Source organism: Cyprinus carpio, chromosome B14 (assembly GCF_018340385.1).
Source record: "Cyprinus carpio isolate SPL01 chromosome B14, ASM1834038v1, whole genome shotgun sequence".
Lineage (NCBI taxonomy): Eukaryota > Metazoa > Chordata > Actinopteri > Cypriniformes > Cyprinidae > Cyprinus > Cyprinus carpio.
Window position 1 is genome coordinate 10718214 of NC_056610.1, and position 27136 is coordinate 10745349.

Genomic DNA, 27136 nt, shown 5'->3' on the forward strand with positions numbered 1-27136 from the left:
ATGCTTTTATGATGCAAGATTAATGTAAACACAGCCCACTGTGAACATCCTTGTAATTCGCTTCAACCTTTTCAGACTTTATGAATGATTATTTTAGATTCAAATGGTGTGTGTGTAAGGAACTGGAAGTAAGCTGAATACGGCTATTTCTAAAGCACGCAGTGCCTTCTGCTGTTAACAACTAAGCTCAGAATAGATTCAAGAGAGAATCACAATGCCATCAGAAAATCGCAGAATCATTTCTCGATTCGCGATGCATTGATTTATTGTCCCAGCCCTAATTCCATTAGGATTTATTGGTTTTTAACAAGCTACCAATAGAAGGCAACCAATTACCAGTAGAGACCAACAGGGTCCATTACAGTTTCCAGTAAAACCAATACAAGTCCCATTGTAACCAGTAAAACCATTAAAACATTTCTAATGTTGTCTATTGTTTTTTTCAGCAGGGGTTTTATTTTTTTTTTTATTCAAAATATTCCCAAAATATATCATGAAATATCTTGATTCTGAAATCAAATGCATTTTGCACTTTTATAGATTATGTTAGTTGATCTATATGGGCGATGGGGAATGTAGCTTAATAGTGTAATCTATTAACTTTGCATAAAAATATGTTTTGTTACTTAAGTAACAGATATGGGTGTCATAAAATATTTTAATACGACTGACTTTGTATTTAATGTGAATTTAACAAAAACATTGTAAGTTACTAATTAGCTTACAATACTTTCATTGTACAAAAAGAGAGCAAAGAACGTTTACATTATCAAATAACATTTTCACTTCAGTCCAGTGAGTTCCAGTGAATGCAGATTTGAATTTAGCAGCCGGTGATGTTTTTCTTTTTTTAATAGCCTATATATATATATATATATATATATATATATATATATATATATATATATATATATATATATAGTTTACAGGACAAACTGCACATTTCACCCAAAATTTTTGGTGTGATATGATTCCAAATTTAGGTATCATATAACTGAGGTAGTAACTAAATGGGTACTAGTATCTAATAAGTGCTATAAAACTGAAATACACTATAATTTTTTTCAAAAATGTAAATAAAACAAAGATTACTGGAGGACATTTTTAAAAGAAAATACTATTTTCAAACAGTGTTTCTATTTCAAAAAGGCACATTTAATGCAATGTGTTACTTGCTTTTTCTTTGTAAATATTTGTGAATTTGCTAGCAATTTTTGAGTAAACATTGTTTGAACATTGTACACTTTTTTTGTAGATAAAGGCTAGTCACTATTGGAACAGGCACTAGAAGCTATATTACATGTATACATGTAGTTATTAAAACTAAATAGTGGTTGCATAAATCTAAGACATTTGTAAAGAATAAAAGTCAAACGGCTTGCCACATCTGTGGAGCGCATCGACGGCTGCGCTCGCCTGCTGGCGGAAGGATGAACTGTTATACAGTGCCAGGTTACCCGAGAGAGAGAGAGATAGAGGGGGGAGGAGAGCAAAAGAGAGAGATTAACATCTCGAGCCAATGAAATATTTTTGGCAGTTTGAGGATGACAGCGAAAGGACGACTTAAAGGTAGCGTGGCTTTTGCATTGCATTCCTGCATTGTTTCATGCATCTCCTTGCGCTCGCCCATTCGCATCTTTTACTCCAATGTCAGTGCGCGCGCTTGTCGGGTAGCTACCAGCGCTCGGATAACGAGGTGATCTCGTGAGTTACCATATCGATTGTGCGTGTAATGATGTGAAATGTGCAATGCCTCGAGACCTTGCACGAGTACACTCTTGTCATGCGGGGAAAATGCGCTGAGATCCTCGCAATGTCAGTTCGTGCACTGACATGCACATCTTTGCATAGACGGCCTATGAGGGTATTTTAGTGTATCTTTCCGAAGCAGTTTATCGATTCGTTGGTACAGCGTTACACACTGTAAACAAGGCTTGCACATAGAGGATGCGCTGCATCCAGAAATCCCAGTGGCATTAAATCGAAATGTTATTGCAGAAAAACAAGTTGCATTGCAGTACTATATATTTCATGTGATGTGATGCATAAATACGTTAAGAGACTATGCAAACCCATCATACCTAGCCTATACCAATGCACGCATGCACTCACTGTAAGCTTAGCAAAATTTAAAGCCATATTTATATTTCCAGTTTTTGCAATACACAATAAATATATAAAAATTATTAGAATGCCAAGTAGTGAAGATGTGGGCACTATAGCATCACTGGATGATGGGATATGTGTATGTGAATGTATAGTGTGGGCGGTCAGTGGAGAGAGGGGTTAATTAGACTTCAGCAATGCCTGTGCATACTGAAAAGCTACCCAAAAGCATCTATCCCCTGTGTATATGTGATCAATTTGTTTGGATTATGGAAAACAATAAGAGAAGACAGGGGAGGCACGTTTTGGGCCACCATAGTGTGTGAGCAAGTGTGGTTTGGGCAGAGAGAGAGGTGTTGTGTACTGTAAGGGCTATCCCTTCAACCCTGGAGTGTGGCTGCCTGTAATTATTTAGCAACATATGCCATTCTGCATTAAATAATCATAGTGCAGCATATGTGTCACATTTATGTAATATTAACCGTTAGGTATCTTGGGTACTAAGCTTTAGGGAAGGTCTGTGTGAGAGTGTGTCCAGATATTGCTGGTGTACGAGGAAGGCAAAGCAGCCAGTGTGAAGGTGAGAAAGGTATGAGGAGGACACAACGGAAGTAAGAAACTGCCTGATGGTTCATAGAAACCCTTAGGAAAAAAGTACAGTGGGTTATACCATGGTGTTTTTTAGTCTAGAAGATGGTGTGCTTGGGATAATTATTCACATATTACTCAAATAAACTTCAAAGAATACCATAGTATTACCATTATGCTTGTATATATTTTTTCTAGTCTAGAAACAATGGTTATACTATGGTACCAATATCCATTGTTGGGAAGATGGAATAAGATTCCATAATAATTTAGATGTTGCTCCAAGATATCGTACCATGGGACCATGGTAGTAAAAAATATCACAATTGTACCATGTCTGTGGCAAAACTGTAGTACTTTTTGCAAATTTTTCTAGGGAGTAATAGAGAGTAAAAGTGGTGCATAGAAGATGGCTCGCTTGAGACAAACACAAAGTGAGTAAGCGAGTAGATAGGTTGAGATGAATTTGCTCATTTCCACAAGTTATTATGTGCTGCATTCTCTGTGAGACAGAATGCGCCTCACTGCCATCTGTCTCCTCAAGGAATGTAGTAATGCGACAATAATGACTAAATTATTCTAACTGCATCATAGTGTATTTTTTATGATTGGTACTAATAGGTGTTCTTGGCCCCTAGGAGTGGAGAGGTTTTGAAACAGGAATATATTATTTGCATGCAGTAATAAACACACACTTTCATGGCATTATCGAAACGGCTTCAAAATCAAAATTTTTCTCCAGATTTTGTGCCTGTGTTAATTCATGCATGCCTCCTGCCGAGCGAGACACGCAACATGAACGGGATGATAAAGCCCAACACTGAAACTAAGAAAGAGTGTTGACACGAGCCTGGCGATAAATGAAACGAGAGCAGGTGAAAGAAAAGAGAAGGGGGAATGTGTGAAAAGTGTGGAGGATGAGAAGTGGGAGAGACGGGGAATTAGGCACTTGACAGCAGATAGATGGATGGATGGATGTGCATGCGCTTGTGTCCCAGCAATCTCTTTCTCTTGCACACGGGCAAATGCGCAGGCAGTGTTTGGAATGGAATTCTAAAGTACTGCATAGCGCACACTATATATTGAATAATGCTAACTGTGTTTAAAAAAAAGCATGTGGACATTATGCAATTCGAATCAAACCAAAGGTGTTTATTATATCACACTTGAAGAAAACTATCCTTTAACATTCCAATTTATTTCAAAACATTTTGTAGTGGATTTTAAATCCCATGGATACTTTTGAATGACTGTCTGAATGGTGTAGCTATTGGTGTAGCTAAGGGTGTAGTGTCCACAATAAACTTTTACTATAGTATTGTGTCCAGAAAAAAACATGTTAGTACCATTACAATGTACTTAGAAAAAGCATGATAATACCATGGTGCTTTTACTGAAGAAGATTGTGTGCGTTTCATAATTATTTACACTTTACTCTAAGAAACTTTATAGAAAACCAAGGTATTACCATGAGACTTTTATATGTCCTAGAAACCATGGTAATACTGTTGAACTAGTGTCCAATGTTGGAAAGATGGCGTAATTGGCATAATTAATTAGATATTTCTCCAAGATATTATAGTTTTACCATGGTATCGTGTCCAAAACAACATAGTATTACCATAGTACCATGTTAAGAAAAAACATGATAATACCAAAACATTGAACCTAAAAAGGCATGATTTTTTTTCACATATTACTTAAAGACACTTCAAAGAATACCATGGTATTACCACGATACTTGTAAACATTATAGAAACCATAGTAATGCTGTGGTCCAGTGTCTAATGTTGGGAAGATGGAATAGATCTGATCAAAAACTTAATCCCAGATGAGAAACTATAGCTTGACTAGACAAAAACAATGACCTTGCAAGGAACAATAAAGTCCTTCAATACACAACAAGAAAAAATGTCCAGTATGAGGACTTAAATGCAAGACTGTGTTAATCACATAACATAATCAATGACAGAACAGAACTGCTAAACAAGATAACAAGACAAATGGACATGATAATAATGAAAAATGCAATGAAAACAAGACACGAGAAAAAAAGCTGGAATAGGTCACATGACATGAATCAGGAAACATAACTGATACCAAACTAAAAGATAGGACATAAAAGACTTGATAGACCTGAACTGAAAACATGAAACATGAACAAAAACCTTAGACAGACGGGACATATATAGCATTAAGAAAGTATATTTTTCAGGTCGGTCCCACCAATGCGCATGTGCAGTCCTAAGTGTATGCGAGTCTCAGGTTTCTATAGGAACCAGAGCTTCTAATGGCAGTGATTCTTTTATTTAGAAGGCAGGACTGGAGCCGTCATATTGCGCATTGCGGTTTCTTCTATTCATTAACTTTGTCACATGACCTCATTACATGCATGTTTGATCCTCTTGGGATGTTCCTGCTTATGAGTTTGGAAGTCATAATTATGATGTAATAATGTGCACTTAAGTGATTTTTTTTTTAATTCATTGGCCAATTTCAAAATTCTTTAAATTTTACTATTGACAAATCCATTTAAAGAAAAAGAAAAAGCACATTAAGTGTGTAACTGATTCATTGTCAGTGTATTTAACATTCTTCTTCTGCCACAGAAAATGATGGGAAATATTTTGTCAAACAAACCTGTTGATCGAAAAGAAAATTACTTGCTTTTATTCATTTACAATGCACAAAATTTGTACAAATGAAAATTGTACAAAAAATATTCACAATTAGGTCTATTTAATCAAAACCAATATCAATTTGTTTCCACCATTACTTTTCAATTTACATTCCCCAACTTAGAAAGTCAGACTCTCTTGCTGGTAATTACAAAATTTAGTGGTTTTTATATGCAGTAAATTAGCATATTACAGTAAGTGTAGTCAAGTTTCAGATTTTTGCATTTTTAATCAAATTTTCTATAAAGTCATCTTAACTCTTGGCAGTCTGTTCAAAGAGTGAAGCCAGAAAAAGATGTAAAGCATTGCAGCTGATAATACTCGCTTGATTCATCACACTGGAAATGGAAGGTCAAGTACACTGCATTGTGGGATATAGTGCTCAGTGCATTGCAAACTGCAGTACTCTTTTGTATACTGCACATTTTGGCAAATGTCGTAGGTCATCCAGGTAGTTCATGCATACAGAAGAGTTGCATGCTGCATTGTACATCCTGCATACTGCAGAAATATTAAGACTAATACTGTAATATGAAGTATGTAGTATGCAATTCCGAAAGTAGCCAGTGTCACACACTTCAGTTCTGCATTCAAGCATGTGAGAATGCTTTTATTAAGGACTAAAATGCTGGCCATCTAACCAGATACTGAGCTAATCAACTTCATCGCCCACCTGAATGATGCAGTGGAGAGAGAGCGAGAGAGAGGCAATCTCGCATCAAATGCGGTGATACAGGACTGCAGGAAAATGATGAAAACTGTTTCCTCCCACACAGATGCACAAACACACACAGACACACACACACACATATGTTACGGGTCACTTGAGACATTAACTTGATCACATACACACATACACACACACACTGATACATACAGATGTGTGTAATGGAGAACGCATACACGCTTGACCACCTTCACATACCACAATCTGTGTGTCTCTCTCTCACACACACACACACACACACACACAGGATGGAAAACAAAATGCAGTCATCTGTGCCCTGGGCAGGACCTCTAGCTAAAATCACACTCACCCCTAGTCTGTCATTCATCATTACTTTTTATATGTCATAACTTCCTTTAAAGGAATAGTACAATTCTGACATTGTTTACTTATTTACAAACCTGTATGCTATGGTTGCCTAATTGTCTGAAATAAAATAAAAATCATGACCCAAAAATCATTGCCCAGTGCACCTGCACCAGCTGTTGTCAACAAAAGAAGAAAGTTGAAGGGCTTCCACCAAAATAAATTTGAAAATAAATAAATTAAGATATACATAAATTTTAGTATTGTAATTTCACATTTGTAAGGTAAAATTTTATTATTAAAGTATTTTATTTTATTTTTCAGTGAAATATTACAATATTTATTTATTTGTTAATAATTATAATAATAATAATAATATTGGTCTTATTAACATATACACATTTTAAATATTTTAATTGCTGTTTTAATCAGAAAATTCACAATGTGATTTTTTTCCCCAAATTGTAAGCCCTACTATAATCAGATTTTTCTCCCCCTGTAAAGCAGCATCAGAATATCTCCTTTTGTGTTTGACGAACGAAACATACCACAACATACAGGTTTGTCTCAACATGAGGGTGAGTAAATAATGCCAGATTGTTCATTTTTGGCAGAACTGACACTAGACCTGGATGAGAATGCAGCAGGGTGACTGCCAGGAAATTGTAGGATATTCGAAATCATTAGTGCACAACACAGGATGTGGACCAGAGTAAAAATAACATGCCGCTACATACGCAGATCTGGTTCAAAACAGACTAAAGGTGAAACTAGGAGGAAGAGTGGAAGAGGAAGAGAGAAAGAATGAGTGAGACTAAATTTAGCCTCTTTAACATAAATACTTTGGGTGTGAGTTTGGAGCACAGAGGACACAGTGGATAGCGCAGGGCTGAGACCTAATGAGGCCACGCGAAAGCAGGAACGCTTCTGTGATCCAGAAATCCAGTAGAACGGATCTTTATCCTGTATTTACTGCTGCCTGAGTGGATGACCTCATCATTTCTGGCCTGTCAGTCAACCCAGCTCATTCTGCTGATTGGTTCATTGGTGTGTTTGTCATCTTAAAGTCCCGCCTCCTGCTTTTGTGCACATGCAGATGGCCCCTTCATGTGTGAAGCATGCATTAATTGTGCAACATCAAACGGCGCTTGTAAAAATCCCTCCGTCAAAAGGCGCATGATGCTGTTACCTTCTCTCGATCTGGGTCAGATGCGACTCTCCCTCTTATCCATCCCTTTAGTCAATTTTCTCCATTCTCTTCCGACAGTACATTTTCTTTCTCTTTGTCTTATCTCTATACAGAATTCTGGGATTGTCAAAGGATGTGGTGGCTGTATTTTTGAAGCTCGCCTGTAGTAACAATACAACACTTCTGTCTGACACACAACAAAATGTGTGTTCCATCGCTTTTAGGTCTCAGGGGCAGAAACAGAGCCATCCCATGGTTGTGTGATCACAGGATGATGTATTTCAGATTGTCAGCAGTTTAATTACAGGATGTTGCAGCTTGCACACTGGAAGTGGTTCTGGAATGGCACCGTGGGTGTCTGATGGTCTTCGCTTGCTGCAGTTACAGCCGCTTCAGATTGCACAAGTTTGTTGTTCACATCACAAATCTCTGAAATTCTTTGTCCTACTTCCTCCCCACCTAAGCCAGAAGTTAGCTTCCCACTGACAACATCCGCAGCAGCAGTGTTGTATTATACAGTGAGTTCTCTAATAATCCAGTACGGCTTCAGTACGACCTCATTACATGAAAACTCTGCTTCTGCACAAGTTATAGTGCCTGAATCATACCTCATGTACCTGTGAATGAGTAGTCTGAAGTCTGACATGTAAAGGCTGAATTTATCATTAAAGTGAGTTTCCTCATTAAAAAAAAAAAAATTACTACACTCAAAAAATTTAATTTGTTATTATTTACTCACCCTCGTGTCATCCCTTGTTTGCATTTCTTTATTCTATAGAACACAAAAGTTTGGAAAATGTGTTTGTAGTTTTCTCTATCCAATGAAACTCAAAATCTAATAAATTTCTGAATGCAGTGTGCTTCATAGCAGAGAGACTTACAGTTTGAAATGACATGGCAGTAAATACTTTTCCTAAGTTAAACTGGCTAAATGCTACCATGCAAAAGGCAAAACACAAAAACTATGCTAATGCTAGAAGTATAAAAAATGGCTTTAAGTTTTTTGACTTTGATATCAGTTTTCATTCATTCAGTATATTCTTGCATTTAGGGTTTCAATTGTAAGTAAATACTACCGTTCAAAATTTTGGGATCAGTAAGAATTTATGTTTTCAAAATAAGTCTCTTATGTTCACCAAAACTACATCTGTTTGATTAAAACAGTAAAAACATTACGATTGTGAAATGTTATTCCCATTTAAAATAACTGTTTTATGTTTCATTATATTTTAAAATGTAATTTATTCCTGTGATGCCAAAGCTGAATTTTTAGCATCATTGCTCCAGTCTTCATAGTTTCACCTGATCCTTCAGAAATCATTCTTATATGCTGATTTTCTGATCAAGAAACATTTCTTATTATTGTCAATATGTCCAAAATTACCATTTATTCATTCAATGCTTTGAACAGTAGTGTATATTGAAAAGATGAGTTATTTATTTGCAAAAGAAACTTATTGTATTTATTATATTCAACTATCCCCCCCCCAAAAAAAAAAAAAAAAAAAAATCTGAACAGATAATCCTAAAAGTGTACGTGAGGGTTTTATAACAGAGCATTTCACAGAGCTGTGTAATGGTACAGGAGGTTTGAAGTGGTCCTAATGCAGGTGTGTGCATTATAATCACTGCAAAGCACTGTATTTTGTGCCAACTCAACAGATATTGCTCATACCCATACTGGAGAATCATCAACAGGGACTGCATGAAAAATGTCTGAAATGGTGGATGATGAGGCTGCAGCCACAAAGAGTTTGTAGTTTACTCATTTTAAGGCCAAAAGAAAAGGAAAAGATCTCTGCAGGAACATGTAGAGATGTTAATAAGGGTCTCAGTCTCAGTTGGTTGTAGTTGGCCTTTGGCTCAAATGACAAGGTTTGTTTTTTTTGCTATCCAGCACTATCTATTATTGCCACAAGGGGGGCTGTAGCATATATATTAGTGTAAACTGACTTCAACAGTCACGTTTCTCATGTTTACTTGATTTAATATGTTGGATTTAATTTCTTTTTTTTTTTAACTGCCTTGCATCTATGGTTCCCCATACTAGTGTTCACAAACACCTTAGGGTTTGAAAATAAACTGCAGGGGATTTGTGAGTTTATGGAAAGCTAATTATTAAATAATAAAAATGTAAAATAATCAAAATAAAACTAATTACCTGCATGTCATGTGACCATTAACCAACATCAGAAAACCTTGAACTTGTGAATGTCTTAAATGATTGAAATCTTAACTTAAAATCTTTTTTTTTTTTCAAAAATGTATTATATTTTGACATATTACAGTTAAAAATTTTAATACACAATGGCAATCAAACAAACAACAACAAAAAAAGCTATTTTACTATCCAAACAGTAAAACAACCTCAACAGTGTGCAAGAACAACAGAATTAACTTAGTAAAAAAAATCAATAACTTTGTTTTCCATCTTAAAAGGCAGTTGCAGAGATTACATCAAGTGGAAATTTTAGTCTAAATAGGTTTGTCTGACAAAAAAGTTCACTAGGCTATTGCGCAACAAAAATTCCCATATTGCACTATCTAGCATCTAACAGCTGTATTATGGTATAGTCGGTTTAAAATTGAATACTACATTGATGTGAAAAGCAAGATTCTATGTAAACTTTCACTATGACATTAGTTGAAGTAAAGGTAGGGTAGGCAATTTCGGATAGGTTAGCAATAGCAAGCTAGCTTTGAAAGCATAAGATCCCACCCTCCCTGCAAATCACTCTCCAAAGCCACGCCACCTCCAAAATACATGAAAGCACACAAGCAGATCAGAGGCTAACCAGCGACACAATGAGAAACGCCACTGGTGGAGGGTTGAATGCAATGCTGTCAGATTGCCTCATGTCTCGTTCACCTGTAAGAAAGCATAGCAGTGCAAAGCACATGCTATTACAGTAATAACACCTTCCATTCTTACTTTGTCTGCAGTAGTGTAATGGAATGCCCTGATGACATATCATGTCTGCTTGAACAGGGTGCATGGAGGTTTGCAAAGGCATACGTTGACAGGCAGGTAGGACATCCTATCGTAGCCCTTGAACAGAAACAATTTATGGTCCTACACTTTCTACAGATGATGTAAATACATTTAGACCACTTAACGTTTTGATTGCTATCAGGATGTGAACAGACTTTAACAAAAAATATTTTTGAACAAAATCACCTACCCTGCCTTTAAAAGAGAAAACCGATTGTAGAAGAAGAAAGCTTACACAAATGTCCCCTATAGCACTTCTGGTGGCAACACTGAGAAAACACCATGCACTTGAGTTGTGAATTACACACTAACACATGTGAAATCAAGCTTAGTGTAGCTAGAAGTGTCTGTATTCATGTACTTTAGAGTATGCTTCAACTAGTGCTGCAAAAATTAGTGTGTTAACCCAAGCAGTTTAACAGCGTTGAAAATATTTAATGCAGTTAACGCAGGGGTGGAGCTAGGGTTGGCCACATCACTCAAAACTGCTGCTTCTGTCGCTTTTTTCTTGACAATAATTGCATTTATTTACATGCAGAACATCTTTATGACCATATCAAACAGGTAATTTTTAGACGCACACTTCACTTTGGCTCAGTGCCAGTCAGTAGTCAAACTAGCACAGAAACAGTACAGGTGACGAGGAGCTTCAAGACAACATCAGTGAATCACGGTCAGATGCGATGTTGTGAGGCCATATGTCAGTAAAAACAAATTTTCCTGTCCGATCAGCCATTATACTGTGCTCGTAGCATTTGCTCTTCAATTGCACACAAAAATCTGGTGGTGCGCGCTGTAGCCTGTATCATTTCATATTAAAGAGTGAATGAAACTACGAGCATACCTGTCAGATTCGTTCAGCAGCAGCAGCTCTTAAAGTAATAGCAGCCAAATAACCTTATAACCCAGCTGCTGTGATGTCTGTTAATCAAAGAACAAAAGAAAAAAGAGGAAATCAATAAGTTTTGTAGCTTTTAGGATCTATATTCAATTTAGAATTTGTGTTTTATTTAATTTCTGTATATTTCTTGCTGAAGGACACAGGTATATATGACATTTATTTAATGGTTTTATGTAAAGATTGTTTTAAGTTCACTTAAATTAGAAGTTTTTATTTTTTTAAGTCTAATAAATGTTAAAGTTGATAGCTCTGGTAATGTTGAATGGCGAGTCAGTGGTTATATATTTGGATAAAAAGAACAGTTTCCTAGAGACGTCAGTAGTATTAGTATCAGTGTCACTCACCTTCAATCATAAAAAAGGTGCCATTAAATAAATATAAAAAATATACTGTCTTTACGTTTTTTTTCTTCATTATTAAAAATTATTGGTACTAATGTACCAACAGTTTCTTCTCCACAGCAGGGGTTCAGAATCGAAGGCAAACCCTTGTGAGTGTCTTCCCTATAAGTGGGGGTCAGGACAGGGCGAGGGCAGGAGTGAACGGTCAGGGAGGAGAAAGAAGGAAAGAGTGAGATAGAGAAAGAGAGAATGAGAGAGGCTCTAGCACAGCTGTGACCTGAATGAGTCCCTCCCCTCATACCTCTGGGGTCCGGGAACAAGCGAGAGCCAGTAAGCGGCCTACTTTCCCAAAGTATGATTCTAGGCCGTTATCTGTGTTACCACTGGTGGGGCTCCAGCGGGCTCAATGCATCCGCAGAACAATCCTTTTCATCGCCCGTGAACGTGTGAGGGAGGGCCGGCCGTTTGAAAGTGTTACTCTGAGAGGAACGTATCTTACAGGAGGGAGTCAAGGTGAGGTCGACTACTGGGTGCAGGAGGACAGAGAAAGAGACAGAAGAAACAGCAGGGAGATAAAAGGAGAGAGATTATCAACCAAACTCCTGCACATTGTGGGTTGGATTGCTCATTGATATTATTTTATATAATGCAAAGAAATTTATACGTAAATACAAGTTTGACCCGAGTCTATAAATAAATACTTTGTATACTTTGAAATACACAAAATGATATTTCGAAAATAAATTGGATCTAACCAACAATGTACACAATATATCCCTATTTTTGTAAGTATCTTTGTGTTCCACAAATGAAAGAAAGTCATTTGGAATGACATGAGGGTGAGTAAATGATGACAGAATTTTGATTTTTGAGTTTGAACTGTGCCTTTAAGGTTCGTGTTCAACCATGATGGAGAATTTATAGACAAACCCTAATCTTTCTGACTAATCAGATCATTCGTTCATAGGCTGTGTGTGAGCCACTGTCGTCTCTGTCAATACACTGTCACATTCCTAACGAGTCAACAACTGACATGTTATTTCAGCACAAATTTAGCTGAAATAAAGTTTAATAATAAGTTTAACTGCCATACAGTAGCCTCTTATGTATTTTATCGGGGGGTAGTCGTGGCCTAATGGTTAGAGATTCGGGCTTGTAACCCAAAGGTCATGGGTTTGAGTCTCAGTACCAGCAGGGATTGTATGTGTGGGGAGTGAATGTCCAGCATGTTTGTTCACTACTCACTGCTGTGTGGGTGCACTTGCATGGTTTAAATGCAGAGCACCAATTCAAAGTATGGGATGCCACACGTCACATCCTTTCCTTTTCTTTCTTTTAAATCTTATGTCTCTTTGCTTACCATGGCATGCCTGATTGAAAATACAATAAAAACAGTAATATTGTGAAATATTACCATTTAAAATAACTGTTTTATGTCAAATATTGTTAATATATTGAAAAATGTAATTTAATCCTGTGATGCAAAGTTGAATTTTCAGCAGCCATTACTGCAGTCAGTGTTACAAAAGAATAGCATTTATTTGAAATAGTAAAAACATTTATAATGCTACAAAAGATTTCGGTCACTGTTGATCAGTTTATTACATCCTTGCTGAGTAAGAGTATGAATTTCCTTTAAAAAATCCTACTGAATCCAAACTATCAAAATATCAAATAGTCAATTAATTTAACTATCGACATGTTCCACTAAGGTTTGACAACCACAGTACTAATCCAAATAGCCTACTTTTTGTATCTTAATTTAGAAAAGTATATTTTCTGTTATTATCAAAGCAGTTCTATCTATACAAATGAAAACAGGATGCAGGAACAGCAGCAGTAACTCAATAATAAAAAAATAATAAAATACATTTTGGTTTCCAGCTGAAAACGGTGCTGACAGGATGAAAAATGGTATTACAGCAAACACAGTCAAAGAGTTACATCTTCCCCATAAAACTGGAAGTACCAAGTGGCACTGTTCATAAAGCACAAACTATATGTCTACCGTTGGACAGATTCAACGTTTTTCAAGTTTTTGATCTCCATTTCCTCTTGCAAGCTAGTTAGATAAATTTTTAATTAAGCTTCAGACAACAATAGCTCAAATAGAGCCACATGGTGCTTTTTTATCATTTCTTTTTTTGTCTTTTTAAAAGCTTTACAGCCGCTGGTGATTGTATGTTTTCATTGTATAGAAAAGAACAGTATAAACACTCAACAAAATGTCTCCTTTTCTGTTTAATGGAAGAAAGTAAATCATACAGGAAAGTGAGTAAATCATGACAATTTGGGTGTTCCAAGATACCAAATTCTGCAAAGTATCAGTCAGAAATGAGATGTGAACAGTCAGATGGTTTTTTTTTTTTGTGAATGCGTTAGAGCCTTTTGTGTGTGTATTTGTATGTGTGCATTTGAGTGAGAGAGAGAGATCAGAGTGTTTGTGTGAGTGTGTTTGGTCTGCTGCTTGTTTTTTTCAGTCTGTAGTAGATGCAGAAGGAGTCTCAGCATCTGTCTCAGCAGCTGGAGGGTGTCACACACACACGTACACACATGCTCTCACACGTGGGTCAGTTATCCTGACCTCACACTGCCACTGCTTGTCCTGCCTTGACCTGCTCTATCACACGCACACACATGCAGAGAGCGTGCAGGCTGTGAAAGGGCTAAGGAAGTTCGACAGAGAGAAGAAAATAAAGGCGCAGCGAGTATTCATGAAATGCTGATATTACATTTCCATGCCAGAGGTCAAAGGTCAACACCAATGTTGACACAGAGCAGATGGCAGCACTGTATTGGCATTGCTGATCACAATATGCAAAAATGTGTATGTGGGTAGCTGCCATGCAATATGTGTCCTATTTTAGGCAGTTTTTTGCTTACTTTTATAATAATTTTATAAATAATAGTTTTTTTAAATAATTGTTTTGCTTGTTTAAAAAAAAAAAAACCTTTTGATAATTAGAGGCACTATTGGAATAATTTTTTTATATGTATGTTTTTTACTTAACTAACTATTTAAAATAAACTACTAAATAAAATAATAATAAAAAATAATAGTGAAAGTTAAAGTCCAACTTTATTATTATTTTTTTCATTTTTTTAAAAAGAATATACGTTTTATATTCTGCACATTAGGATGTTGAGTGAATTTCACTAAATTCAGCATTTAATATGGTTGACTTTAAACTGTTTTAATATTAGATTAATATTATCCATTTATAATTTATTGACCAGCTTTATATAATCAATTGAGGGACTACATTGAATATTTATACTTTTAAAAATTCATTGTTTAGACCATTTAAAATAAAATACTGAAGCTAAAAAAAGGGATAAAAATAGTGACAATTTTATAACCCTAAAGTTAATACTTAAAATCTTTGATGGATTAATAGTCATTAATAGAATTGTCATTTTCATTCTGTACATTATAATGATGTGATGCCAAAACAGCACTAAATTCAGCTTTTAAAGTGGTTGATATAAAATTTGTGTTTTGATTTTAAACAAAAAAGCATATCACAAATGTTAATTATATTCATATTCACAGGTTCATAGACAGATTATATGTCAGCTATACTCGTGTGTTTATTGTTTAGGCTTGTGCTGCTTCTCTGCAACACTCATGTTTATATTTAGCTCACATTGTTTTGCGCGGGGTTCGTTCCGCTCTCCGATCAATGATTCATGGAGTTTCATTTCATTGTTGTGGTTCATAATCCAACATGTTTATTTACATTCAAATGCCTGTGAAAAGATGCACCACATGTGTGTTTATTGACATGAGAGGGTGTGTGTGAGGCCCGTCGCTCTATGACTGTGTGCATGACAACAATAATTATGCTCATGTTCAGAAAGAGGACAGCATACAGTATGTGCTTATTCAGAAGGAATGTATGCAAATATCTGTACTGTAAAGGTGTGTGTTTGTATGCTGCAAGTGTTTAATGGTAACCAAAAGAAAAAGGTTGTTGCTCAGAGTTTGCTTGATCTCATATGATCATTTATTTCAAGTTTTTAGATATTGTTATTATAATTTCTTAGGTGAAATCAAAATCGACTCAAATGAGACAATTGTTGACATGAAGTAAGATTACAGGGTTTAAATTATTGAGGATAGCAGCAAAATCTGAAGAGAAACATCATGCGAGTTGATATTGAATCTCCTTTGATTGCAGACTTTATCATCTTGGCAAGTCTGAGCACAGTTTGAGACATTGTTGAGATCTCTTTTGAAACTTTAAAGGAAATGAGAGATTACTGGGGTCTTTTCTCAGCAGAACAATAAGAGAAGCAAGAGTCTTCATTTGCTGTCTCTGTTTTCATTAGGAGAAACAATTGAGATATTAAAGAGATTTATTTTCCTATTTTCTAGTCTTTTTGAAAAATATGTGCAAATGCATGCACAAAATAATTGCATGCACATCTCTGGGTTTGCACGAGTCATGCATATTTCTTTTCTCGGGAGCGTGTGTGTGTGCATTTATTACGTGCAAGTGAATGCTTGTGGAGTCGGCAGTGTGTGTGTGTGTGTGTGTGTGTGAGTGCAGTGCATTTGCCTGAGGAGGCAGTGTTATGTAAGTTATCTCTGCAGCATACTGCACTTCAATAATATACCCAAACTGCTAAATAAAGACATACACACACTCATTGTAGAGCATGTCCTAACAAACTGTATCTAGTAAAATGTCATAGTGTTCTTATCAGCAGGAAAGAAAAATCACAAATGACATCTCTTTGATATCTCAAATGTTTCTCCTAGACTGGATTGTGATTAAATTGAAAATAAATGGAGAGATGCAGACTCTCCTGCTTCTCAGTTTCTTCTGAGAAAAAGACCCTAATATCTCCTTTGAGGGTTTTAGAAGACATCTCAACTGTGTCTCAGACTGTGCTCATATTTGAGCAGAATCAGGCTCAGATGCGAACTCAGAGAAATTCATACTTATAGGTTGCCCTTTCATAGTCCTTAAAGGAGACCTATTATGCCCCTTTTTTAATTACTGGTTGGAATCAGGTGTCACCAGTCACAGGTGTCCCCAGAACCCACAGATCATTTATAATATCGTTTTGAAAATGGCTATTTTGAGTGGAAGCAAAAAAATGCTGTTTTCGTGCATGTCTCTTTAAATGCAAATGAGCTGCCTCTCCCCACCCCCTTTTCCAATGAGTGCGCCCGTGCACAGAAAACAGCTGTCACACGGCAAACTTCTGATATACGGTTTTCTGAGCCCACACATCTGAAGCCCGTGCACAGAAAACAGCTGTCACACGGCATGCAAGTACTAAAGTAAAGTTTTCGCAAGTGACAACAGTGTACCAATTTTAATGTCATGGAGAAAGTTTGAGCAAAGCATGTTAACTGTTCTGACTTTGGATGCACAGACGAGCACAGAACACTATTTAGAGTCCCAGCTTTAGAGGAGATGAGAGAGCAGTGGATTTATTGATTTAGTGTAGTATGCTGCTACCACATAGATCTAATATAAACATGCGATTTCTTTCCCAGCTCTTTACCTTCACAGACATAACCGACTGTTTTCGTAACTCATGGGTGTTTTTAACATAAACCTGTGTGTATTTGACAGTTTAAACACAATAAGACATGAAAGAGAACACAATGGCAGCGCCGTGGTTGGAAACTTGTAGATTAAGGAGCGGTAATATTATAATAAGTTCCCCTTTCTACGTCATGGCGAGAGCAAAATCTGAGCGGCTTGTTTTTTCACAAGCTTGCAGAGAAAGGATCACCAAAAACTTACTGGGTTGTTCTTTTTCACATTTTCTGGGTTGGTAGATGTACCAAGGACCTGATTATAGCACTTAAACATGGAGAAAGCCAGATTTGCATGATATATCACCTTTATGACTTATGGTCTTAGAGGAATTTTATGTAAAATGCTTGAGTTCATATTGAAATCTTTACTGATGGAGACATTGCTGCAATCAAAATACAAGAGATTTTAATATGAACTCAGACTTTCTCAGCAAATTCACCTATTTCCATTGGTTTTATAGCTCTATATTTTCTCTGTCAATCTTTCTCTGTCTCATTTGTGTCTCGTATTATTGCTTGCAAGGAATTTAAGAAGAATCCCCTGAGACAAAGTTGACAATTTAACATGCTTGAGAACTGAGCAGCAAAAGAGAAACTTTTGGGCAATAAAACTTTTCTCTGTGTATGATCTGATGTTCTGCATCATGAAAGTGACTCCATTCCTTTGTTTCTGAAATATGTTAATGTTATCTGACTGAATTCATCTTCACAGTTGTTGTTTTGGCTGCTGCAGCATGTCTGCGTGGCTCGAAAGCTTGAAAAATAAGTTTCTGAAAACACATTTTTTGGATGTGGAAATGGGTTAGCATGTGGGCTGCTATGACTCAGTGTGTGTGTGTGTGTGTGTGTGTGTGTGTGATACGCTTCACTGGTGGCATGCCAACCTCTGGCTGCTGTTGCTCGGTAACACTTTGCCACAGTTTTGCATTCATTTCACCTTTTTACAGACTTTTTGTCTTTTTCTCGGTGTATCTATTTTTTCCCCTTTCATCATCATTTCCAGCATGTTATGTAATGTGGAAATGATAATGAACCAATATCAGTCTATTCGAAAAATATCTCTTAATGCCTGCATAAGATCATTATATGTATTTTTGGATTTGTTTATGAGCATTTTTCTTCACATATTTTGAAGTCAAAATTTAAGGTTGAAGTTAGTATCTTCTGTGGTAAAATCCCAGTTGAATTATAGTGTTAAAACATATATGCCCAGTGTAAAAAAAAAAAAAAAAAAAAAAAAGTGTTGTTTCAGCTGCTGCCTTAAAATATTAAGTTTAGTCAACTTAAAAATATATTGTTGTAGAAAGTAACAGCTTAGGTAGGTGACTAAGCTCTTTTTTTTTTTTTTACTTACAGTGCTCTAAAAATGATTTTTCTAAATTGTAAATAAAGATTGTTGGTTTGTTTTAAAAGAAAATACTATTTCAGTCATTCCACTTCAATTTCATGTTCCATTCATTGTGTTACTTGCCATTTGTCTGTAATTATTTGTAAAATTTTCCACAATTTTCAAAAGTTAATTCTACACCATTTTATTCAGTGTATAAGTAATCTGTTTAGACATTTTGGTCAGTGTGTGTTTTAATGTGTAATCAGTACAGTAACATTTACTGGCATGCGTGTCTAAGTATGCCCACCTGATATGATTCGATCCTTCCTTCAGTGGAATTGTATGGGATTTTTTACCTGTTTTGTTTCCTTTGTCAGTTAGAATCAGTAGTAGAATATTTTTTATCAATATTATTTTGGAGATTGTGTTGGTGGATATTCCTGAGATTTAAATAGTATAGTCAGTCTGGTTTCTCATCCTCATGTTCCTCACGGAGTCATCTGGAGGTGTTACATCATGTATGTTTTATGCGTTCTAGCTTCACTCAGCATTCTGGATGTGTCATTGCACAATGAATATTTTTTTTTTTTGTAATCTGTTTCCCTTTTTGTTTTCTACACCATGAACTCAGTTCTTTTCTCTGTCCTTCTCTCTCTCTCTCTGCAGCGGTGCCGTTTCCGCTGAGCCACAGGTTAAGCATGCGAGAGGTGTTCGACTGCGAGGGGAAACCGCGTGTGGACCTGCTGAAGGCTCATCTCACTAAAGAGGGCCGCGTGGAGGAGCCCGTTGCTCTGCGCATCATCAACGAGGGGGCCGCCATCCTCCGCCAGGAGAAGACCATGCTGGACATAGAGGCCCCTGTCACAGGTTACTGATACAGACATCTCTGACAAGAAAACAGGGCATGATCGGGAGACACAAACAGAAACAGTTACTGTTCTCAAACACAGCTTAATCTGGATTTTTACATCCTAACTGAGATGTAACCTCACAAGTGACATATTTGGATCACTACATAGGCAGCAACTCAATGTGTCACACAAATAGCTCTCCACAAGGGAGACTCAACTCATAATTGATTCCAGTAGGCCTAGAGTTTGACGTTAGCATTATGCTAAACTTGCAACTTGATATTCTAATTGCAATAAAATACAGCATGCAAAAGAACAGGGTGTAATAGTAAATTTTTATTTTTCATTATTTAATTACATATAAATAGCCATCTTGTATTTACTCTAAACTAAAGACAATGCATTCAGGGATTGCCTTCATCACAAAGAATATGTGTGACACTGCATTGAAATTGTCCAAAATAAGGCATCCATGTATAATTATTTGATGTCAAGTTATTATATTCAGTGCTCTATTAGCTCTATTTCAAAACCTACTGAGCTGATAATCCCGGAATGGTTTGTGTTGGGCTCTGTGAAAATTTGGCAGAGGTCCTTGAAATATAATGTTGAATTTAATATACACATTTTATTCATTATTAAAATATTAATATCTGCAATATTTAATATAAAGTTTACAGTTGCACTAGGTTGGTACTATTTTAAGAAATTAAAGTAAATATATTTAAAATGTTACAAAAGATTTGTATTTCAAATAAATGCTGTTCTTTTGAACTTCCTTAAAGAATCTATTTTCAACATTGATAATAAAAATGTTCCTTGAGCAGAAAATCAGCATATTAAAATGATTTCTGAAGTATCATGTGACAGTGAAGACTGGAGTAATGATGCTGAAATGCATCACAGTAATAAATTACATTTTAATATATATTTAAATATAAAACAAATAATTTAAATTGTAATAATATTTCACAATATTACTATTTTTACTGTATTTTCAATCACATAAATGCAGCCTTGGTGAGCATAAGAGATTTCTTTAAAAAAACATTTAAAAATCTTCCCAACCTCAAATTTACAAAAAGTATCATGTCATATGTTTTTTAATGACAACCAAAATTTAAAATGGCTGAATATTTACCTTTATATACCCATAATTTTGAACAAAATGATTTATTATATTCACGTAAAGAGTAAAATGAGAGTTATATTGTCCTTTGTAATTTAATTTAGTAATGTGTCAGATGATAAAAAGATACATACACAAATATACTATAATATGAATATAAAATATGTCACTAGAGACTAACAACAGGGAGTTGCAAGTGGATGTATTTACGTAATTACATTACATACTAATGAATTTTTTAATAGAAAAAGATTATCTCTCTCATCCTAATAAAGCAGAAAACTTTTGAAAAAACAGGCTGAGAAGACGTTAGGGAATAAATGGCATTGTTAGGAGAGGTCAGATAATGAACTGCACCTTGTGAACTTAATTTCCCATGAGTCAAAGCATCATTCAACACAGACAGCAAGTCTGACACAGGACGAAAATGCCATCATTTAGCAGGCAGAAAAGCTGAACAAGAGAACCTTTCCCTGCTCTCGCTGGCCTCACACCTGAGACCAAACCTCTCCCTCTGTCCCAGCATGCATTTCTGAACCCTCATCAGCTCGTGGCCCGGTGAATTTCACACACAGGAGTCATTAAACATTAACTGATTTAATTCCCTGGAACCCATTACATAGAGAGATGGTTAGATTTGTGTGCTTTCAGTCGTTCAGACCTCGTAGCCTTTCACCCTTTGATCTCCCATCGGGAACACACACTCACATGTGAATAGCTCCAATTAGACGACTTCATTAGCTATAAAACAACACTCTTCAGTCTCTTTCTCTTTTTCTCAAATACACACATTTCAGTCAGGATGGTGATCAGCTTTTTCATTCTCATCTTAATGATGTTTATTAGATGGTTTCAAACTGATTTCAGCTATAACTATTTGATTTTATCATCATAGCCAGAGACAAGATCTTACAGTGTTGACAAAATAACCATACTTTGTATATATCACAGAATAATTGCAAGAGCCATTCTGATGTTCTAATAAGTACTTGTGTACTAAAAATGAGGTCAGTTATTTTAAAAAAATTCAAATTTCTCCACAATTTATGTTTACATGTTTCTTGACAGAAAATGTAAACACAAATACTTATTATGTGACTTTAAACTAATAGAAAGTTGTCTTTTAGGATGATGGCTCACTTTAAACTTTTTGTACATTTAAATTGCTTGTTTTTACATTTAAATTGCTTGATTTCTATGCTAACTAATACTTTTAACTAACTGTATACTAATATTATTTATATAAAAATATTTTAAATAATGTTAAATAAATAAATCCCATAATAATATCTAATGCTAAAATACTTTTATGCCAGGGATGTCACTCTTATATTTGCATACTGAATTGTTTTTTGTCAAACATTTGTGTTAAATAAGAGTTTACTAAATGGAAACTCAACTACAGTTAAGAGGTCAATTAATCCCTCTCTCTTTTTCAGACGTCACAAACAGCAATTCTGCTAAATTCTTCCTACTATTCTAACTCTATTCTTTTACTCTTTTGCAAGCACTATTGTTTCCTTCAGCTATTGCCAATCTTTTTTGTGTTGTTGCAGTGTGCGGGGATATTCACGGGCAGTTCTTCGACCTGATGAAGTTATTTGAGGTTGGCGGGTCTCCTGCGACAACGAGGTACCTGTTTCTAGGGGACTATGTGGACCGAGGGTACTTCAGTATTGAGGTTAGTACATCCTAAGGTTATTTTCTTCCCTGCTTAGGGACCCTAGTTGGTAGTACACACCACCTTTGCCTAAATATCTTGATGTGGTCTGTGAAATCATCTTTCTTTCTGTCTAAATTCTGTCCTTCAGTGCAAACAATACCTCTGGTCACTGAAAATCCTCTACCCAAAGACACTATTTTTACTGAGAGGAAATCATGAATGTAGACATTTGACAGAATATTTCACCTTCAAACAAGAATGTGAGTACTGACACAAGGAAAACTCTGTCTTGTCATTTATGGTGTCTCTACACTTAAATTTAAGGTGTGAAACTATACAGTTCTTATAAACACAACATTTCATCTCCTCTCCTCTGATGGAGGTCTTTTTCTGGAGCAGTCTCTTGTCAGACAGAAAGAGAGATGCAGAGAGAGAGAAAGAGGGAGTATGATTAGCAGAAAATTAATTTGCCTGTTAATGTTGGGCCCAGGGAGCCTGTGAGTGTGATTTCCCTGATGAGGGGAGTGAGGAGGAGTGGGTGCCCTCCTTTACCATCTGCTGACTGACTGAAACAACACAGACGGACCCATACGGACCCATCACACACACAAACATACATTAATACGCTCAAACTTATATACAAATTATTTTCAAGTAAAACTAAATACTACTACTACTACTTCTGCTACTAATAATAAAGTAAATAATTTATAACAATCATTAAAAAAAATTATAAAATGAAAAAAAAAAATACATTTGTCATTATTTCCTCATCCTCATGTTTGTGACTAAAAGTCATTATTCAGTAATAATCTTCCTCGCTACATGACCTGTATATATATATACAGGTGCATCTCAATAAATTAGAATGTCGTGGAAAAGTTCATTTATTTCAGTAATTCAACTCAAATTGTGAAACTGAAGTAGTTTAAATCTTTGGTTCTTTTAATTGTGATGATTTTGGCTCACATTTAACAAAAACCCACCAATTCACTATCTCAACAAATTATAATACTTCATAAGACCAATAAAAAAAACATTTGTAGTGAATTGTTGTCCTTCTGGAAAGTGTTCATTTACTGTACATGTACTCAATACTTGGTAGGGGCTCCTTTTCCTTTAATTACTGCCTCAATTCGGCGTGGCATGGAGGTGATCAGTTTGTGGCACTGCTGAGGTGGTATGGAAGCCTAGGTTTTCTTTGACAGTGGCCTTCAGCTCATCTGCATTTTTTGGTCTCTTGTTTCTCATTTTCCTCTTGACAATACCTCATAGATTCTCTCTGGGGTTCAGGTCTGGTCAGTTTGCTGGCCAGTCAAGCACATCAACACCATGGTCATTTAACCAACTTTTGGTGCTTTTGGCAGTGTGGGCAGGTGCCAAATCCTGCTGGAAAATGAAATCAGCATCTTCAAAAAGCTGATCAGCAGAAGGGAAACATGAAGTGCTCCAAAATTTCTTGGTAAACGGGTGCATTGACTTTGGTTTTCAAAAACATAATGGACCAACACAAGCAGATAACATTGCACCCCAAATCATAAAAAACTGTGGAAACTTAACACTGGACTTCAAGCAACTTTGACAAGCTAATAAAATATAGACAAGCTATGAGCTCCTCCACCCTTCCTCCAGACTCTAGGACCTTGGTTTCCAAATGAAATACAAAACTTGCTCTCATCTGAAAAGAGGACTTTGGACCCCTGGGCAACAGTCCAGTTCTTCTTCTCCTTAGCCCAGGTAAGACGCCTCTGACGTTGTCTGTGGTTCAGGAGTGGCTTAATAAGAGGAATACAACAACTGTAGCCAAATTCCTTGACATGTCTGTGTGTGGTGGCTCTTGATGCCTTGACACCAGCCTCAGTCCATTCTTTGTGAAGTTCACCTAAATTCTTGAATCGATTTTGCTTGACAATCCTCATAAGGCTGCGGTTCTCTCTGTTGGTTTTGCATCTTTTTCTTCCACACTTTTTCCTTCCACTCAACATTTTGTTAACATGCTTGGATACAGCACTCTGTGAACAGCCAGCTTCTTTGGCAATGAATGTTTGTGGCTTACCCTCCTTTGTGAAGGGTTTCAATGATTGTCTTCTGGACAGCTGTCAGATCAGCAGTCTTCCCCATGATTGTGTAGCCTATAGTGAACCAAACTGAGAGACCATTTTGAAGGCTCAGGAAACCTTTGCAGGTGTTTTGAGTTGATTAGCTGATTGGCATGTCACAATATTCTAATTTGTAGAGATAGTGAATTGGTGGGTTTTTATTAAATGTGAGCCAAAATCATCACAATTAAAAGAACCAAAGACTTAAATCACTTCAGTCTGTGTGCATTGAATTTATTTAATACACGAGTTTCACAATTGGAGTTGAATTACTGAAATAAATGAACTTTTCCACGACATTCTAATTTATTGAGATGCACCTACAACATTGTTGTGTATTTTGACATATTGATTGTAATTTTTACATATTGATTGATCCAACTTCATTAGTGTGACAGTATTTGTGTGTGAATAGAGGAAAGACAGAGGGAGAGCAGGAAAGATAATGCAGAGTGATGCGGTGATGTGGCTGAACAGATTGGTCGATTTGGAGCAGTGAGATTGACACAGCACAGACTGTCTCACACACACACACACACACACATGCACATCTCTGGTTTAGTGTCCTCTGAAAGTGTAAATGAATGCAGGAGCTTAATGTACAAATTAGTTTCATACAGAGAAAATAAACTCTTCAGAATAAGCTTGCTTCATTTCTGAGCTCAGGAGTGACATTACTTCTCATCCGTATCTCTCCTGCGCTCTCTTTGTTTGTCTCACTCTCTGTCTCTCGGGTGAAATCAGATGCTCCGTGCAGGTGTGTGATCTCTGTCTCTCTTCCTTTCAGGTAAAATCAAATACTCGGAGCAGGTGTACGATGCGTGCATGGATGCTTTCGACTGTCTGCCTCTGGCTGCTTTGATGAACCAGCAGTTTTTGTGTGTTCATGGTGGCCTGTCTCCAGAGATACACACATTAGATGACATTAAGAGGGTGAGGAGGAGTGTGTGTGTGTGTGTGCGGGTGTGTGTGTGTGTGTGTGTGTATTATATGCTTGTTCTTTTGAACTTTCTACTCAAATAATAAAAATATGTCATGCTTTTCACAAAAATATTAAGCAGCATGACTGTTTTAAAAAAATAAGAAATGTTTCTTTAGCAGCAAATCAGCATATTAAAATGATTTCTGAATTCCTTAAGGGTCATGTGACACTAAAGACTAGAGTAATGATGCTGAAAATTCAGCTTTGCATCATAAGGAATAAATTACATTTTAAAATATAATGCAAAATAAAACAGCTATTTTAAATTGTAATATTATTTATCAATATTCAATTTTTTACTGTATTTTTGATCATGTAAATGCAGCTTTGGTGAGTATAAGAGACTAAACCACTAAAAATCTTACCCACCCCAAACTTTTGAACGGTAAATTCAGTTCCTGTTCACCAGAAATTCTTAAACAAGCTGTCCTAGATGATTTAAAATGTTTTATGTCTTAAGACTGAGCTCTAACAACAGACGTTTGACGGATCTTCTGTAAATCTCCCATTATGCTTCTGGTGTATTTTCTTTAGCAATGAACAGGCTGTGCACAAACACAGCACACAACACTGTTTTTTTATTATTATTATTATTCTTGTCTTCTTTACTTTATACAACAAAGTATATTTTTATTTTCAATGCACAAAAAAAAGAATGCAAAATAAAAAAATGGTTTAAAAAAGTAGTATTAACAAATTAAAACAATAGTGCGATGTAAAATAAGATAATAATACAGAAAAATATGGTTAAATATTAATAGTGTTTTTTATTTATTAGTATTATTAGCATATTTAACAATATTTCATTTAAGTGATGTTGACACTGAGCATATGACTCACTGTATTAATGTAAATACTTAAGATAAACATTTTAATATTTTAATTGTTCATTTACAACTAATACAGAGCCACTCTTTTGCATTTAGAATAAAATTAAGCAACTTTATTTACATTTTTACATGTATTTGTTTATTTTAAGGGAAGAAAAAGATTTGTGGGGAAATTTGTTAACTAATTTGCCTCCAGAGTATTACTATATTAAACATGTACTCATTGTTATGCACATTTGAGGAGGGCATCACATTCAGTATTGATTCTCGAAACAGAGCATATTTCTTAAACTACATTTCTTATACTACTAGATAACTCACTGTCTCTCTGTGTGTCTCTCAGCTGGACAGGTTCAAGGAACCGCCAGCATTTGGCCCCATGTGTGATCTGCTCTGGGCCGACCCACTGGAGGACTTCGGCAATGAAAAGAGTCAAGATTACTTCAGCCACAACACTGTCCGCGGATGCTCCTACTTCTACAGGTAAACCTCACAGCCTCCTCCAGTATCTCAGGGATTTCTCCTAGACAGCAAACTGAGACTCTCCTGTTCTCACATTTCTCCTCAAAAAATCCCCAGTAAGCTGAAATCTCATTCTCAACAATGACTCTGACGATCCACATTTATTTTATAACGCTTTACTCTTACTGTATGTCAACAATTGTGTCATTTATGTATCTTTATATTACCGCTAGGGAATTTTAAGAGAGCCATCTTAAATTTTAAGTGTTCTGCGATATGAATGAGCAACGACTGAGCAAACCGATGTTCCTCAGGGACTGTTTGAACATTGAAATAAATGTGCAGATGAAAGTCCAGCGCCTGAAGTGCTGCACGAGTTTAATTGGAATTGTAAAGCAGTCC

The 27136-nt window shown here is 36.0% G+C and overlaps 1 protein-coding gene across 1 annotated transcript in view; it reads left to right on the plus strand.

Moving 5' to 3' along the window:
- LOC109091092 (serine/threonine-protein phosphatase 2B catalytic subunit alpha isoform-like) overlaps nucleotides 1-27136 on the plus strand; it is a 43368-nt gene that overhangs the window by 1085 nt on the left and 15147 nt on the right. Inside the window, exons 2-6 of the mRNA XM_042738037.1 lie at nucleotides 19385-19585; nucleotides 22255-22379; nucleotides 22510-22621; nucleotides 25248-25393; nucleotides 26616-26755. Coding sequence (XP_042593971.1) covers nucleotides 19385-19585; nucleotides 22255-22379; nucleotides 22510-22621; nucleotides 25248-25393; nucleotides 26616-26755 — 724 coding nt within the window. The remainder of the gene's footprint in view (nucleotides 1-19384; nucleotides 19586-22254; nucleotides 22380-22509; nucleotides 22622-25247; nucleotides 25394-26615; nucleotides 26756-27136) is intronic.